The sequence below is a fragment of the Pseudophryne corroboree genome, chromosome 8 (genome assembly GCF_028390025.1).
Source record: "Pseudophryne corroboree isolate aPseCor3 chromosome 8, aPseCor3.hap2, whole genome shotgun sequence".
Taxonomy (NCBI): domain Eukaryota; kingdom Metazoa; phylum Chordata; class Amphibia; order Anura; family Myobatrachidae; genus Pseudophryne; species Pseudophryne corroboree.
Window position 1 is genome coordinate 139,386,393 of NC_086451.1, and position 16,294 is coordinate 139,402,686.

Here is a 16,294-nt window from a genome sequence, read left to right on the forward strand (position 1 = left end):
CATTTACATTCATTTCTCTATTTTAGTTGTTTGGATGGCTCTGTTTGGAAACTGGGAAGAGGGTGTCTGCAGAGAGAAGCTAGGGGGCATGATTGTCTGATGGCAGTCCTGCTTGTAAGAATATTACTGTTCCCTATTTTATGTTGCCCAATGCATTGGACTTCAGAGTCCTTTACAATAATGGAGCTATAGTATAGGAGGGAAAATATGAAAAAAGTGATCTGCTGTTGATATTGTCATACTGTTCAATGTCAGCAGGAACAGTGTTTTAGGGGCAGGGCTGGCAACAGGGGGGGTCAAAGGGGACACCTGTACCGGGCCCCAAGGATCAGAGGGGCCCAAGGATATGCCGCAGGTTTGTGAGCTGTCTTGTACAAATAGGGCAGCGGGCTGTAGGCGGTGTGGGCGCAGCCTGAGTGACAGGAGCCTCTCACAATGACTGTGCAGCATGAGCGTGCACCTGCTCTACCTGGTCCAGCTCTGTTACAGGCAGTTATGGGACATAGCAGACGCTCCACTGACTATGATTCCGTGGCCTGCGCCGGCCTCTTCTGTTGGGGTCTGTTGTGTGGTGTTCGGGTCTGGGTACTGGGTAGTGCAGCGCAGCGCAGGTGAGTCTCTCCCTGGGGTACAAGTTGCTTGGTGAGAGGATACAGGGCTTTGTGATGGGGTGGGGGAGCTGGGAATGCAGCATGGAGTTATTGGGGAGAGATTTATTACATAGCACATATATCAAATCCAAGGGGGCCCAGATATATCACTGTACTGGGCCCCAAGATTTCTGTTGCCGGCCCTGTCTACGGGTACCACAGGCAATAATGAGAGCAGTGGAAACTAGAAAGACATCAGTGAATATCCTGTGGATTGATTTGTGCATTGATTTACTACTTTTATGCAGTAGGCTGGGCTTTTTGGTTACACAAATATGTAAATTAAAATGTTTGAAGTGTATAACAATGTGTTCTCATACATAATGTATTGTTATTCTTTTTAATAAATTTTGTTGTGAAAAAAATGTGTGTTCAAAGATTTGTGTTAGCACATGACTCACAAACTCATTTGTTACCATTAAATACTGAAATTCATAGTTGATATTTGAAAAATAATCTATTACATTTTTAACACTGGTGGATGAATTATCCCAATTTATAGCTCTCCATATCATACCAATGCCGGAATAGTTATACAATTTGATCAGGTCTTTTTCAGGAGAGGCTACAAAGGAATACAAAAAAATCACTGACAGTTTTCAGTGAGTTTTGAGCCTACCTAATATTTTAACAATATGATTATTTTGTTATAAATATCCATATTTTATTGAGCGTTATCATGTAATTTATGTTATATAGAGCTTCTATATAATGTAGTTATTACGAACCATCTGACAGCAATAAAATGATGCAGCTTTGTTAACATGTCACATACGCTGTGTATGAACTGAGAAGATATATTAAGTAAATTGTAAACTTATGAAAATAAGAAACTGAGCGTGGTAGTACAGCACAGAGTATAGCTATATTTTCCTACTCTCTGATAAAGTTCAGGAGACTCCCATATTGGGAAGTCACCTGACCTCCAGGGAGAGCAGGCCACATTTCCACATCCTGCCCTCTTCTCAGTGGAATGGGCAGGAATGGGTTCATGATGGTGAGATTCTTTGCAGATTGCATAATAATGGGCCTGTCCCCACTGCATGTTGCCATGTTTAATGGGGTTGTACTATAGGGGGCAGTGCTGGGCCATAATGATGCCATTAACCCCCAAAAAAAAAAAAACCCAAGAAAATAAATTAGTTAAGTATAAGTTTAACATTATATTTGTATCTTTAAAATGTAATTGAATTTAAACATCTCAATAAAATATGAATTTACCAAACAACATATTCATTTAACAACAAACAAGTGAAGCAAGTAAATAAAATCTAAAAAAAAATCACAGAAGGTGTAGCTGTCATTCTAAACAAACATACAAAAGCTTCATCTGAATGGGAAAAGCATAAATACTGTAGATGAATGTGGAAAACATATATGACACAAGAGCGAAGAGGAAACATATATGTAATTATAAGGGTATATTATGTGTTTTGTGTATTTAGTCTGTGGGGTTTCTATTAAATTAGGTCTTGGTGGAGTGCATTAAATTGGTAAGAGGTGCCAAGATAATGGTACTATTTAAAGATGAGAATATGACAATGTTACATAGAAAAATATATAACATTTCTACAGATCTGTTAGTGAATTGATTAACTTTTTCTATAACCAAGACATGATTATTCACTGTAATAAGGGTGTTTTCTGATAAAAATGCTTGAGAACCACTGGGACAGATCATACTTTAAAAAATGTTTTTCTTTTTTTTGCAGAAAATACATATTTCAGGTCAAGTGTGGAAATGTATCTCTTGTACGTAATCACACTCACTTAATTTCGAAGTGCCATTCAACTCATACAGTACATGATATCAAAGAAAGGAATGCTGAAGAAAAAACAGAATTGCTAGGAAATGGAATGGAATATATGTTTGAAATAAATTGTGCCGGTTCTACAGCACAGAACGTATGTAGGAGTAAGAACATTATATTGTTTAACATTTTAAATAAATTAACAAATATGTTTTATGATATAACATTATGTGACACATACTGTAAATGTCCTTTCATACACCTGTTTCTTGCTTTAAAGAGGAGGTTATATGTATATAAAAACAAACATAAGCAATTCAAGGAAGAATCTTTGCTTCACATGTAACAAAATAATTCCCAAACGGCATATCACAATGGGATATGTTGTTGTTGATAAACATGGTGCAATTGTTTTGCCCCACACCTTTTACTTTGATGCAAAGACCCCTACATATTTTTTTCTCTGAAAGCTTCATGAATATTTACTTAATATCCTTGAACCTCTGAAAATTATTTTATATTAAAAATTCTAGAATAATGTATCACTAACATTCAAGTTTTTTTTAGGCATGGCTCCTTATTGTAACTTTTTGAGACAGTGCCACATGGAGGGATAGCCTCACAGTTTTTAATAATATTTATAAAACTCTAGTCCTCAGTAGTTTTGGCACTGCTCATGTCCCTGAGCCAATGGGGGGCATTTATTTAAACTGGGGTTAAGTAAAAATAGATCAGACAAAATTCTGTATGCACATTGGGCCTCTTCCCTGCATGACGTTTTTAAAAATATTCCATCATTTCTATACGTGTCAAATTTTAACCTTGCCAGGTCTGGCTATTGGTGGTGTTAATACTGTCTTTTTTTGGCATCAACATACTGTATTACAAAAAGTTGAAGTCTTTACTAAATGCTTCAAAGCCATACATCCTCAGGAGCCACCCCTTTTTTAGCAATAGGACAAAAGTTGCACTGATCATAAAAATTTTTAGATTGCACATCTATCGTAATAAATCTGTCATACCTTCTTTGCATCCGTTTTGCATCAAATTACTGGCCCAAATTTAATAAATGTCCCCCATGAATATTTATGACTTGGCACTTCATCTGTGTGTTTCAATGCATGTCTGTATTCCATTTTCAAGCACATCTAACTATGATTTAAAATCTGCTGATATTAGGGGTCATTTAGCACAGAAGCCACAATTTTAGTGAGTTTAATACTGTAGCTACTGTTTTGTAACTGGCATAATTACTGTGCATCATGGGCATGTGTTTTCCTGTGCATAATAATGAATGAATGTGGCACTTTCTATTAGTTCACTATACACTCTACACTACATTTGTGTTTTTGGCAAACAGTTATAACAAAAATGTCAAGAACCATAGTTGTGTAACAATTAACCAGAATATGTTCAGTTTATTTTTTAGCTTATAAAATTATTGGCACTTAGTATATTACATATACCATCTCCCGGCACTGTTCTAATCTTGACTTCATTTAGGAAAAATACACACATATTCTCTGATATATGGTTTGGAATCTATGGCATCTGACTAAAGGACAGCAATTTGCACCATTTAATTTGATGGGTTTTGTCTACTTTAATTAAACAAAACATAAAAAATATAAGCACTGTATATAATAAATTAAAATGTGCAAATTTGTGTTTCGTGAACATTTTTTCTTTGTAGTTATGTATGACAGTCTACTAGTCCAAACCCTTTAACTAGTATTATTGTTGTTTTTGTTTAGCTGTGCCTTTCCATTTATTTGTTTGAGAAATGTGTCTGGCTTTTTTTTTTTTTACCCCAAAATCATTCCTAAATATATACTTTAGTCAAAGGTGCTCGGTCAGAGCAGTTAGGTGCAGGTCAAGTTAGCAATTAGAGATATTCTGCTCTACAGAGTTGTCTGCATGCATGTATAAACTTGTCTGTGCCATTTCAGCCTTACAATATATAGCAAAATCATGTTAAAACTGCATAAAGAGAGAAACAATTACTGGCATTCTTCTTTCCTCAGATTAACCTTGTACTACCAATACATACTCCATATTGGAGATGTCTCACATATAATCTGTTTGTTATTACCTTACTTAACTAAGTCTCAAGAGAAGGTACAGTATCTTCATTATAACATCCAAAATGACCCACATTACCCAGCCATAATCTATTTCCAGGCAAAAGAGAAAAAAAATCACGTAAGAAATTTGGTGAAAAAAATGTGTGACAAAAGTGCAATTCTCCTTCCCCCTCTTTGTAGGCTTGAATGACTGCTTCTTTCTCTGGCCAAACATCAAACTATGAAGCAAGAGGAGGTGAGAGACTTAGGTGAAGCTTGTGTCCTGTGGAAGGAAGGGTGTGCACAGCTTAGGGTGAAGGTCAATGGAGATGTTTCAGTTGACATAGTACATCCAGTAAACCAAGTTAAAAAATCCAAAAGTGATGGGAAAAATGAGCCTTGACCATTTGTCGATGGTACTGACATCTGTCAGGTCTGGAATCTTAAGCTTTAACTTAGAAGAGCGTCGCCGAAGTCGGCAGTTGGCACGTCCACGTGTGGCTGTTAGGGGAACATGGCGCTCTAGGGGAGTGTGGCCAAAACTGTCCCCTCTAGATGTCAGCCGTTTGTGGAACTGGATCCCTGAGGTTTCATATGACAGGACGGAGTTCCGGGAATCACCAATGTTACTTCCCATATCAGCTGACATCAACTCGCTGCTCATGTCAAGGGTGCTGAGAAGAATGTTCCCATAAGGATCCACCTAGGATAGAGAAATGGACATTGTTGTCATTGTGAAACATTACAGGCATATTACATCCACTTCTGTCTTTCTGTATCATTTCTGTCATACCCTCTCTCTGTCCCATTTTTATTTGCATTTGATCTAAATCTTAGCATGGAGTGAATGTAAATCTCATTTTAGTTCGACTGATTATTCAATTTTCTTGGTAATGTACAGTATGTTAATTTTTAATTATTTATTGTTCAGATTTGGGATTAATTGAAAAGCAGCAAAAGAGGGAAGGGGAAAAATATCATAGACCAATCTATTAACACTTTAGGAACACTACCTTTATTCATTTAAACTTTTCATGTCTTCCCATTGGGTTGGCACTATTTATGACTGAAATTAATGACAACAGATTGGAGACTTTGAGTTATTAACTATTCCCGAAAGTGAGTTGTTTGTTTTTTGTTTGTTTGAAAATATTTATTGTCAAGAAAAATTATGTCTGAAACATGGACACGGGGAACTACACAGCTGTTACGAGCCACTGTGGTGGCTCAGCGCTAGAGTCGGGCCATTGCTAGCCATCCGGGATGTCACAGCGCTTCGGCCTGGCAGATTCCCTGACAGTCGCCCAGGCAACAGGGCCATGCGGGGGGTCTGGGCTGCCTGTAGGGATGTACAGAGTTTGTAATCTAGAGGGGGATTCTTCCAATGGGCCTCCGTATTGGCTCCCCTTCCCTATATCTCCCAGACACTCCTGCCTGTCCTTGCCAGTTATAGTCCTCAGTTACTGCGGGAGTCGTTGTCGCTCTGTTTTGTACTCTGGATCTTCCTTGCTTCTTTGTCTGCTGTGGCTGTTCATGAAAACCTGACCTGTCAGTTAACATTCTGCAAGGCAAGCTTCAGTCTATCCTGCACACCTTGCCTGTCAGTTAACACCCTGCAAGGAAAGCTTTGGTCTATCCTGCACACCTGGCCTGTCAGTTAACATCATATAAGGCAAGCTTCAGTTTATCCTGCACACCTGGCCTACCAGTTAACATCCTGCAAGGCAAGCTTTGGTTTATCCTGCAAACCTGGCCTGTCAGTTAACATCCTGCAAGGCAAGCTTTGGTCTATCCTACACACCTGGTCAGTTGGTAAACATCTAGAAAAGATAACCTTCGGTCTATTCTGCATGCCTTTTTTGCTTGCTAACATCTTGTAAAGCTAAGCTTCAACTAATCCTGCATTCCTGGTCTGTCTATTAACATCCTGTAAGGCCAAGCTCCGGAAATTCCTGCATTTCTGGTCCATCTGTTAATATCCTGCAGAGTCAAACCTACGGCCAGACCTGCACACCTGATTTGTCTGCCGACACCCTATAGTGCCATACTTCAGCCAAACTTGCATATTGGACCTAACAACCAACATCTTGCAAAACTCAGCTTGTACTGTTCAAGTATATCTGGCCAGGCAGTTGTTACCCTTCATGGCTTAGTCGCAACGGTCCCTGACATTCTGGTCAGTCTTCATCTGCCTACGGCCTACCCTACCTCCTTGCAGCCTCTGGTAAAGGAGGATCCCTTAGGACCCAGTGGTACCGAAGTCCAAACAAGTAGTGTCTAAATTACCAACCATTATATCTGCTCTTCATTGTCACAATTCTGGGGATCCCGGGATCGTCGGTCTATTGGGTGAGCTCCTACAGCTGGAGGAATTAAGGCCTCCTAAGGACTAGTGGGGGCAACAAGCACTAAGAAAACAGTGGGGGGTTGCTAATGGTGAACAGCCTCTTGAAGGGCTCTAGGAATCTCACCCCAATAGTACTCGAGCTTCCCATGACTTTAAGCAAGTCCAAGGCTGCAATGTTCCTGGAGAGTATTGGAGTACTCTACAGCATCTTGCTAGGCCAAGGATCTTAGGATCTTACATTGGATCACTCCACAGCATCTAAAAGGATCGAGTCTTTGCCTAACATTATCTAGCTATTAAGCACTTTTGACATAAGCTCTTATAACCATGAACATAAATAAATGATGCACCGATGAGGTGTAATCTTATTGTCCAAAATTCTAAATATTAATCATACTGCACTTATCAATGTATATTATTTGTTTTAATATGTTTTATAAATTTCAAGATTTTAGTGTGAAAAAGTCCTAAACCCATTTAAAAATATACAAACTATAAAGGGTTAATATTTAAAAGGAAAGGCTAGGCTACCAAATCTACATAATAATTGCCTTAGGTCTGTCCTTATTTCCAACATGCCCAGTGACAGTAAGGGTGCGTGTCACTGCAGCGATGGGACAGACCACATGCACTGGGAACAGGCTGCAGTAAGTATACAGTGGAGTTGGGACGGAACAGTGAAAGGGGGGGTTTGGGGCCACGAGGGAGTGGGACATAGCAGGGAGCCGATTGTGGTGAGCCAGCATATGCTGGGTTTCCTTACTAGTAAGGGTAAAAAGACTTCTTTTTGCATATACAAGCTATTCATGATGAAGGTATTGCAACCACAAAACTGTATTCATTGTAGAACCTGCTACCTGATGCTGTTAGTATAAGTTAAATGAACAGAGTGCCCAGACGATTGTTTCTATATTTTAAAAATGTTCATTACTTGGTTAAAGGGAACTTAGAAATGCACTTTCCAACAGAAGTGCATTTGGAAGAAGTAAAGATCTTCTGAGATGGAGCAAAAATTACGGCCTTTGACATGTAGAATGTTCATGCACTTGCTTCATATATATCCATGAACAGACTCAGTGTACCAAATTCTTGCTATTAGCTGATGCTACCTTCTGTGCCCATGCAAACATCACCATGTGTGCTTCCTCATAAAGCTAGTTACTGTATTTCAGAAACAGAGCATGCCCACTACTTACTCTTTATGTGGCTAGTGCTAGTCCCCCCACCGGACCCCACCTCAAAAAAAAAAAAACAACACTAAAAGTGTGCATACAGGAAACAATTATTAATTTGCTACACAAATATTAGTGAATAAATCACTAATATCTGTGGCAACCTTTGAACATTTCCTACGTGTACAGTACCGCTAGGAACACTTCCACAAAACTAGAGATAAAATGGAATTTGTGCCTTACTTTGCCATTTTTACAGTCTGTAAGTAAATATTATTGAATGTCTTGTAAAAATAAAATAATTTTATATATCAGGAAAAAAATGTGACATATACAGTATGAATATGTAGAGAAAGTAGGATTATTTCTTAAATAATAGTTTGCATCCTGAGTAGCAGCTGGGAAAACCTTTTTTCCTAAGAATGTTTAGTTTTTTCACTAGAATTTAGATTATGTACGTAACTACGTATATATAAAAACCTGTTTGCAGCAGAATGGTATTAGTGAAATCTGTGACAATGTGGGCTGGGTTGGGGAGCAGGGTACCATCTGCCCCTTGAGCTGGTACAATATTAGGTCCCCAGTTGCATGACACAACACAATTAGAGTAGCCTGAGCTCCTCTTAGTCATGCAGTCAGCATTGCCATGATGCTGCACACCACTGCAGGCGAGCAAGACACCATCAAGATGCAAGAACCTTCTCAGACCAATGCAAAGAAGGTATGTTTGCTGGTGCCTGGGGTGGAGACACTGAAGTGGGGGGGGTGGGGGAGGGGGGGGGTTGTGGGTGGACATTGAACGGGGAGAGGTTTGTGCTGCGAGTCAATTATTGATGGTGGCGGGGGTGCTGTGAGGTGGACAGTGAAGGGGAGTGGAGTGCTGTAAAACAGACATTGAAAAGAGGGGGGAGTGCATAAATAATTATATTGATATTCAATCACTGTTAATAATGGAAATGGCAGCAAAGAAATATGTAATCCTTCTCATGGATGATTGTAATTAACAGATATAAACTGGGTAATAAAACTAGAATGTAAGATACAACTAGATATTTTGTTGAAGGTAATTTTCCTGCATTTTAAGTACAGTAATCAACTACAACCAGATATTTTGTTGAAGGTAATTTTCCTGCATTTTAAGTACAGTAATCAACTACAACCAGCTACAGAGGAGTGTTTCGGGATCATTTTTAAAAATTTTATTTGAACAAAAATATATATGTGAACAGGTTTTTAGAGAATTATGACACAATTTTAACAAAACATTTTGCAGTTTAGTCAGTTAAAAAATGAATTCATTATAATTTGTAGATTGGGAAAGTGAATTAAAATGAAATAAAAAGCATGAACACCAAACGGAAGTATTTAAAACAGATTGTTTTCATAAATACTATTGAGTACAAACCATATGGTAACACAATGTCTACTATAGGGGAAAAAAAAAACCTGTGCGGAAAATAAGAAAGTATGGGAAGTGAGACAAGAAAATCATACAGCATTTAAATTGTTAATGCTAGAACGGATTAAAAAAATATAATGGATAAACCAAAGAATATAGCAAAACTTGTAAAGAGGAAATCAAGTTACTGTAGATTAACGCTGAAAATGGATTGCTATAGATAGCAAGCCTAATCCTAAAATGTTTTTCAAACAAAAAAAGTAAAATTGAAAATACTTAGGGCCTGATTCAAAGGTGGATGCTCCTTCTGCTCCACTATGGGTGATGAAGTCTACTCCCTTATTTTGTCATCTCTCACTGCACCTTCTCCCTGTGCCCCCTCCCTACCCATCTCCTCCACTTCCTCTCCACTACTGCCTGCTCCCACCTTGCTCACCTCTTCATCCTATCTCTCTCCACTGGCACCTTTTCATCACCGTTCAAAAATGCTCTTGTCTCACCTATTCTTAAAAAAAACAACCTCAATCCATCTGTACCCACTAACTACTGCCTACTTTCTCTTCTCCCTTTCACCTCCAAACTACTTGAGTGGCTTGTCTTACAACCATCTCTCTAGCTGCCTCTCTGACAACTCCATCATTGATTCTCCCGAATCTGGCTTTTGCCAACTTCACTCCACTAAAACTGCCCTGGTCAAAGTCACCCATTACCTACTTTCGGACAAATCCAGTGGCCACTTTTCTCTATTTGTACTCCTGGACCTCTCCACCACCTTTGACACCATGGATCAACATCTCCTCCTTAGTATCCTTCAGACCATTGGCCTCTCTAGCACTGTCGATGCCTGGTTCACCTCTTACCTCACCAAACAATCCTTCTCTGTGTCTGCATCCAGCTCCACCTCACACCTTCCATCCTTTCTGTTGGAATACCACAAAGTTCTGTCCTTGGACCCCTGCTCTTTTCCCTGTACACCTCTTCTCTGGGTGAACTCATCAGTTCCTTCAGCCTCCAATATCACCTCTCTGCCGATGACGTGCAACTATACCTCTCCTCTCCTGACCTCTCCAATTCTGTCCTCTCTCGAGTATACAGCTGCCCCTCTGCCAACTACTCTTGAACGTCTGCACTCTCAGAAGCTCAACATGGTCTTCCTAACAGAGTCTCCACACCTCCTAATCTCTCTATCATTGGTGACAATACCATCATCTTCCCTGTTTCCCAACTCCACTGCTTCGGTATCACCCTTCACTCCACCCTTTCCTTTGACCCCCACATTCAATCTCTGGCTCAATCCTGTCTGTTCCAGATACACAACATTGCTTGAATCAGGCCGTTCCACTCCCAGATTGCTACTAAACTATAAACTCACTAATTATTTATCTGCTCAACTACTGCAACCTTTTCCTCACTGGCCTCCCACATTCCCATCTCGCTCCCCTCTTTTCTCAACGTTGCACCTAGACTTATCTTCACCTCCCGCATTCCACATCCGCCACTCCCTTTAAAATCCTGCACTCGCTCCCATTCCCTTACAGAGTCCTCTTCAAACTCCTCATCATCACATACAAGGCCCTCTCTAACTCCACTACTCCCTACATCAGCCCCATTGTGTAATATTTGTGAAACAATTATTCAGCAAGTGGTATTAGATAATTGCATCTTGGGTAAAATTATACTGACACACACCAGTGGTCATGGATCAAAGCGGGCACTCATGTTATACAGTGTACACTATGGCCCTCATTCCGAGTTGGTCAGTCGCAAGGCGAATTTAGCAGAGTTGCTCACGCTAAGCCGCCGCCTACTGGGAGTGAATCTTAGCTTCTTAAAATTGCGACCGATGTATTCGCAATATTGCGATTACTAACTACTTAGCAGTTTCAGAGTAGCTCCAGACTTACTCTGCCTGTGCGATCAGTTCAGTGCTTGTCGTTCCTGGTTGACGTCACAAACACACCCAGCGTTCGCCCAGGCACTCCCACCGTTTCTCCGGCCACTCCTGCGTTTTTTCCGGAAACGGTAGCGTTTTCAGCCACACGCCCCTGAAACGCCGTGTTTCCGCCCAGTAACACCCATTTCCTGTCAATCACATTACGATCGCCGGAGCGAAGAAAAAGCCGTGAGTAAAAATACTTTCTTCATAGTAAAGTTACTTGGCGCAGTCGCAGTGCGAACTTTGCGCATGCGTACTAAGCGGATTTTCACTGCGATGCGATGAAAAAGAACGAGCGAACAACTCGGAATGAGGGCCTATATACATTTCTATTCTCTCTCTGTACCCAAAAAACACTATTAATTAACGGTTGGAAAAGCACTGAAATTACCAGTCTGTCTACATATGGAGCTGTAAGTAGCCATATGATTTTGAAACAAAATTAGTGGTGGTGTCTAACTTTTCCTTTTATAGGATAAACTACATTAATTGTTTTGCTAAAACTTTTTTCCTTTCAGAATATGACAAACATGTGCAGCTTTGTTACATACCACAACTGGAACCATCAGACAATCTACTCCAATTGCTCAACTATATCTTTCATAAAACGGCTTTAATAAATCCCCTCTCTACTGCAAGACACTGCATGGACAGTCTCTCTTTACTAAAATCTGGAACTTGGGATGTGCTCAGTATTTGAATTTTCTGCAGTGCATCATTAACATCCATTATACTTACTAGTAAAATACTTCATTTTCAATCCTTTCGCTCAGACACTTGCTTTATCTCTTTTTGTTTCTCTCAGTATTGACCCGTCTTATTCATTTAAGTCAGTCAAAGCTGAAATTCTAGTTTCTGGAGCATTTAATATACAGTATTTCACATAATAAAGTATTAAGTGCTTCTTAGTAAATACACGTAATTCCCCTGATTCAACCTAGTATGTCATACCTTCCTTATTCAGATTTTAAGCTTTTCAGATCAGAACCATCTTTACTCATATGTCTTTGATCATTTAATTTGCATGTCTGTAATGTCTCATATTCATGTCATATATATGTAGACTACCGGTCGAAAATCTAAGAACACTCCCATTTTTTATATTTTTGGTGAAATGTACGCAGTTTAATGTCTCATTGTACTTTGAAATGACAGTATTGAACAAACAATGTGAATAAAGAACACTATTGTGTGGCTTCATATGAATAAGAAGCAATACAGAGTGGCTTAATGTGATAATGGACTCTAATGTGAATAAGGGAGGGACACTACTGTGTGAAATAATGTGAATAAAGGGCACTATCGTGTATTGTAATGTGAATAAGATTGCACTACTGTGTGGTATAATTTGAATTGGGGGTACTATTGTACTAGGGGGCACCAGCCAAAATATTACCTAGGGTATCAAATTGATTAGAGCCAGCTATGCTGCAAAGACAAAACTTTATTTTACACTTCACAGTATTGCTGTTTTAAATCCTACATGTAAAGATGCATATAACCAATGACTTTCAAAGTCAATAACTTTTTTCATTCTTCAGTGGTCCATTGGAAGCATTTCATGGCCTAGTTAAGAATATTTATCTTTGCTCTTTAACAGCTGTAACCCACTACTTGTTATTAAAAAGACATTTGTTTTAATATCTGTTTTAATAATTTGTTGAAATTGGCATAATTTTCCAGTTTTTGCAAACTAAAACTTTTTTAACCTGTAGCAATGTATCACTTACCTTTTTACCACTTCAGAGTATTCATTAAGCTTGAAAAGCTTAATTTTCAATAAAAAACTAGAAAATGCAAGTGTTCTAAAACTTTTGAGAATACAGTAAATTTCATGTTTGTTGTAATTTTTTAAATTTTTGTACATTTTCTACAATCTTTAATTTTTTTACAATTTCACTTACAGTAGTTTTCCATTCTTGTGGCCAAAAGTAAATATATACATCTTAATTATTCTAGTCTGCTTATGAGCTACTGCATTAAAACATTTACTCTGACACATTTGAAATTCATGTTTTCTTGTTAAAATTTGAAGTGTTTGAAATAAATATACAATTTAAAACTGCATGCTTTTATACTGTATACTTGTTATTTCTTGCTATCATTGTTAGTACAGTTGTTATACAGATGTAGTCATGCTCCTCATGGCTACATCTAGGCACAAATGCGGCTCATTTGATGCGTGCGTATGACGGAGTGCATGTGTATTTTAGTTGTGCCCCAGTATATGGGGCAGCAAAAGATGCAACTCGGCATGGCCAGGCGCAGGCACGTCTTGCCACGCTGGGAGTGCATGTGGTGCCTAGATGTAGCCACGATGAGTGTGACTACATCTGTACATTCAAGATGTGTGCCGGACCATTTTTGCTGGTTTTGATTTTGTTCTAATTCTTTGTCCGGATTTGGTTTTGTATTCACTTTGGATTTCAGCCGTGACTGGTTTTGGTTTTGTATTTTTACCAAAAGTTTACAAAAAAGCAAAAACACATAATTTGGGCTTTTTTTGTTCCTACAGTATTATTAACCTCAATAACATAAATTTTCACTTATTTCCAGTCAATTGTGACCACCTCACTGGTCACAATTTAGTTTTCTTCTGCTTTATGCCAAAGGCTGCAGTGAGCTGGCTGGTTACTAGGCGACAGAGCAGCGTCACAAATGCGCAGCAGTTTATAGCACATCTATGAAACATTGCCACACAGAAGTGGCAGAAACGAGAAGTGGAGCAAGATGGAATTGTCATTGGGCTCTCACATCCACCCTTATGTTGGAAATTAAAAAGGACATGCACAGTTGAACAGACCAAGCACTTCAGCAACAGATATTGCCTATTTTGTGGTTGAAGTGCTTGCTTTGTTTGGGCCACCACAAAATTTTTTTGGAAGGACTACCTCCAACCACTAATGAGGGGGTTGATGAAGAGGGAATTACTTTGTAATCTTGTAAAATAAATGTCATGAACCTTATGTAAATGTTGTATCATGGAGGAGGTGCCTAGATGGTTAACATCCCTATTTCTACTAACTTTAGCCTCACAAATGGATCAGATGCCTTCACAAAAGTTGTCAGGATTTGGGAAAAAATAATTTCATACCCAAGAGATGTTTTTTTTTGTCTTATGACTTATGCCCAGGCATCACAATGGCTTTTTTTTATCATGGTCAAGAACTGAAGCCACATCATCAACATCCTCAGTGTCAGATAGTAGTAGTTCGCACATATCCCCCTCATCCTGTTCCACTTCCAGACAAGCATCTTCACTTTATATTATGTCCTTATCACCATCTCTACTTGTACTGCTCCCCACATGTGCAGATGGTGCGGAAATGGTGGAAGGAGGTGAAAGAGGCTTCTCTATGAGAACAGTGTGAGAAATGTCAGACTCACACATAGTTAACGTGGACAACCCTAGACTCTCCTCAGGGATGTGTGACAGTTCTGAAATCACAGTTTCTTCTACTGCCTTAGTGTTTTTCATTTTGTTACACCTCTTCTACACTCTGAGTGAAAAGTTTGTGCATTGTCATGAGAGGCAGAAGAAGATGCCTCAGTGACAGTTTCAGAACTCATAATGGACAAAGCCTGAGCCTTTACGTGTTACTGTGTGTGGTGAATGGCATGTTGCCAATTTTAAATTTTTCTGCACCAAATTTTCCCTATATTAGAGGTAGTTTTTTTTATTTTAGCACTGTATAATTTATTTTTTAGATACTCTGACTTAGATGCTCTATGCACTTGAGCATTGTCTATAGTAGATGACGTTGAAGAACTAGCATTGTCATCATGACTGGTGGCAGCAGCTGCACACTAGTATTTGGCTGCTCACACTGTGTGGAGTCAGACTACTTTTATGCACATGCAATTGGGTACAGAAAGGACTGAGGTAGGTACATTGCGCAGAACAGTACAAATTTTACAACATTATAATTTTTTTTCTTTTGTTTTCAGTGGCAGCTCAGCTCACACTGTCTGGAGTCAGACCACTTTTCTACACACGCACAGGGATACAAAGCATAATGGGGTGCAGCATACTGGGGTGCAGTGTGCAGAACAGTAGAAATAAGTTATACAATTTTTTTAAACATTTAAAACTTTTTTTAAACTTTTTTTGCTTGTTTTTATCCACTGCTTATGTGAACACAGAGGGTGGGGTCTGCGGAGTATTGGTCACTCAGCCACTTAAATCAGCAGAGCAGAGTGCGGTATACATCAGTATGCCTTGTATAAGTTAAGAACAGCCACTTGTATTAGTCACTCTGGACACTGCACAGTCACTTACAGATGTAGCCATGTTCATTTTGCTTTGATGTAGCATGCTGCATCGCGGCATGCTGTAAGCGTGCCAGGCTGCAACTATTTGCAGAAGGTGATTGCTCCATTATGTCTTAATCGAGTGTTTGCCGGCTACGGATAGTCATAGCCGAGCGCTCCATGCTGCAAAGTCGCATTGCAGCATGGGGCATCGCAGCAAATATGAACGTGGCTACATCTGTAAATCAGCAGAGCGCGGCATACAGCAGCGTGCCTTGTATAAGTTAAGAACAGCCACTTGTATTAGTCACTCTGGACACTGCACAGCCACTTACAGATGTAGCCATGTTCAACTTGCTTTGATGTAGCATGCTGCATCGCGGCATGCTGTAAGGCGTGCCAGGCTGTGACTATTTGCAGCAGGTGATTGCTCCATTATGTCTTAATCGCATGTTCGCCGGCTACGGATAGTCACAATCGAGTGCCCCAGGCTGCAGAACAGAGCACAGCAAACAGCAGTGTGCCTGGACTGAAGTGAAATGGCACTGAGACCCCACTACGGCCCCTTTATATCGAATCCAAAACCCATGAGAATCCGAAGCCAGGTGAATGATGTTTTGCCTCGATCTGGAAACCAAGTCTGACGAGAACACCCGAGCCACGGTTCGGAGTAACTCGGATCCCAGAAGTTCGGAGCGGCTCAGATAACAAGCCACTCATCTCTA

The 16,294-nt window shown here is 39.6% G+C and overlaps 1 protein-coding gene across 2 annotated transcripts in view; it reads right to left on the reverse strand.

Annotated features, from left to right (window-relative positions):
* Window positions 1–3,788: 3,788 nt before the first annotated feature.
* LOC134948761 (gamma-aminobutyric acid receptor subunit beta-4) overlaps window positions 3,789–16,294 on the reverse strand; it is a 644,656-nt gene continuing 632,150 nt past the window's right edge. For both annotated transcript variants that reach the window (XM_063936970.1, XM_063936969.1), the window contains exon 9: window positions 3,789–5,167. In XM_063936970.1, coding sequence (XP_063793040.1) covers window positions 4,799–5,167 — 369 coding nt within the window. In that variant the 3' untranslated portion in view covers window positions 3,789–4,798. The remainder of the gene's footprint in view (window positions 5,168–16,294) is intronic.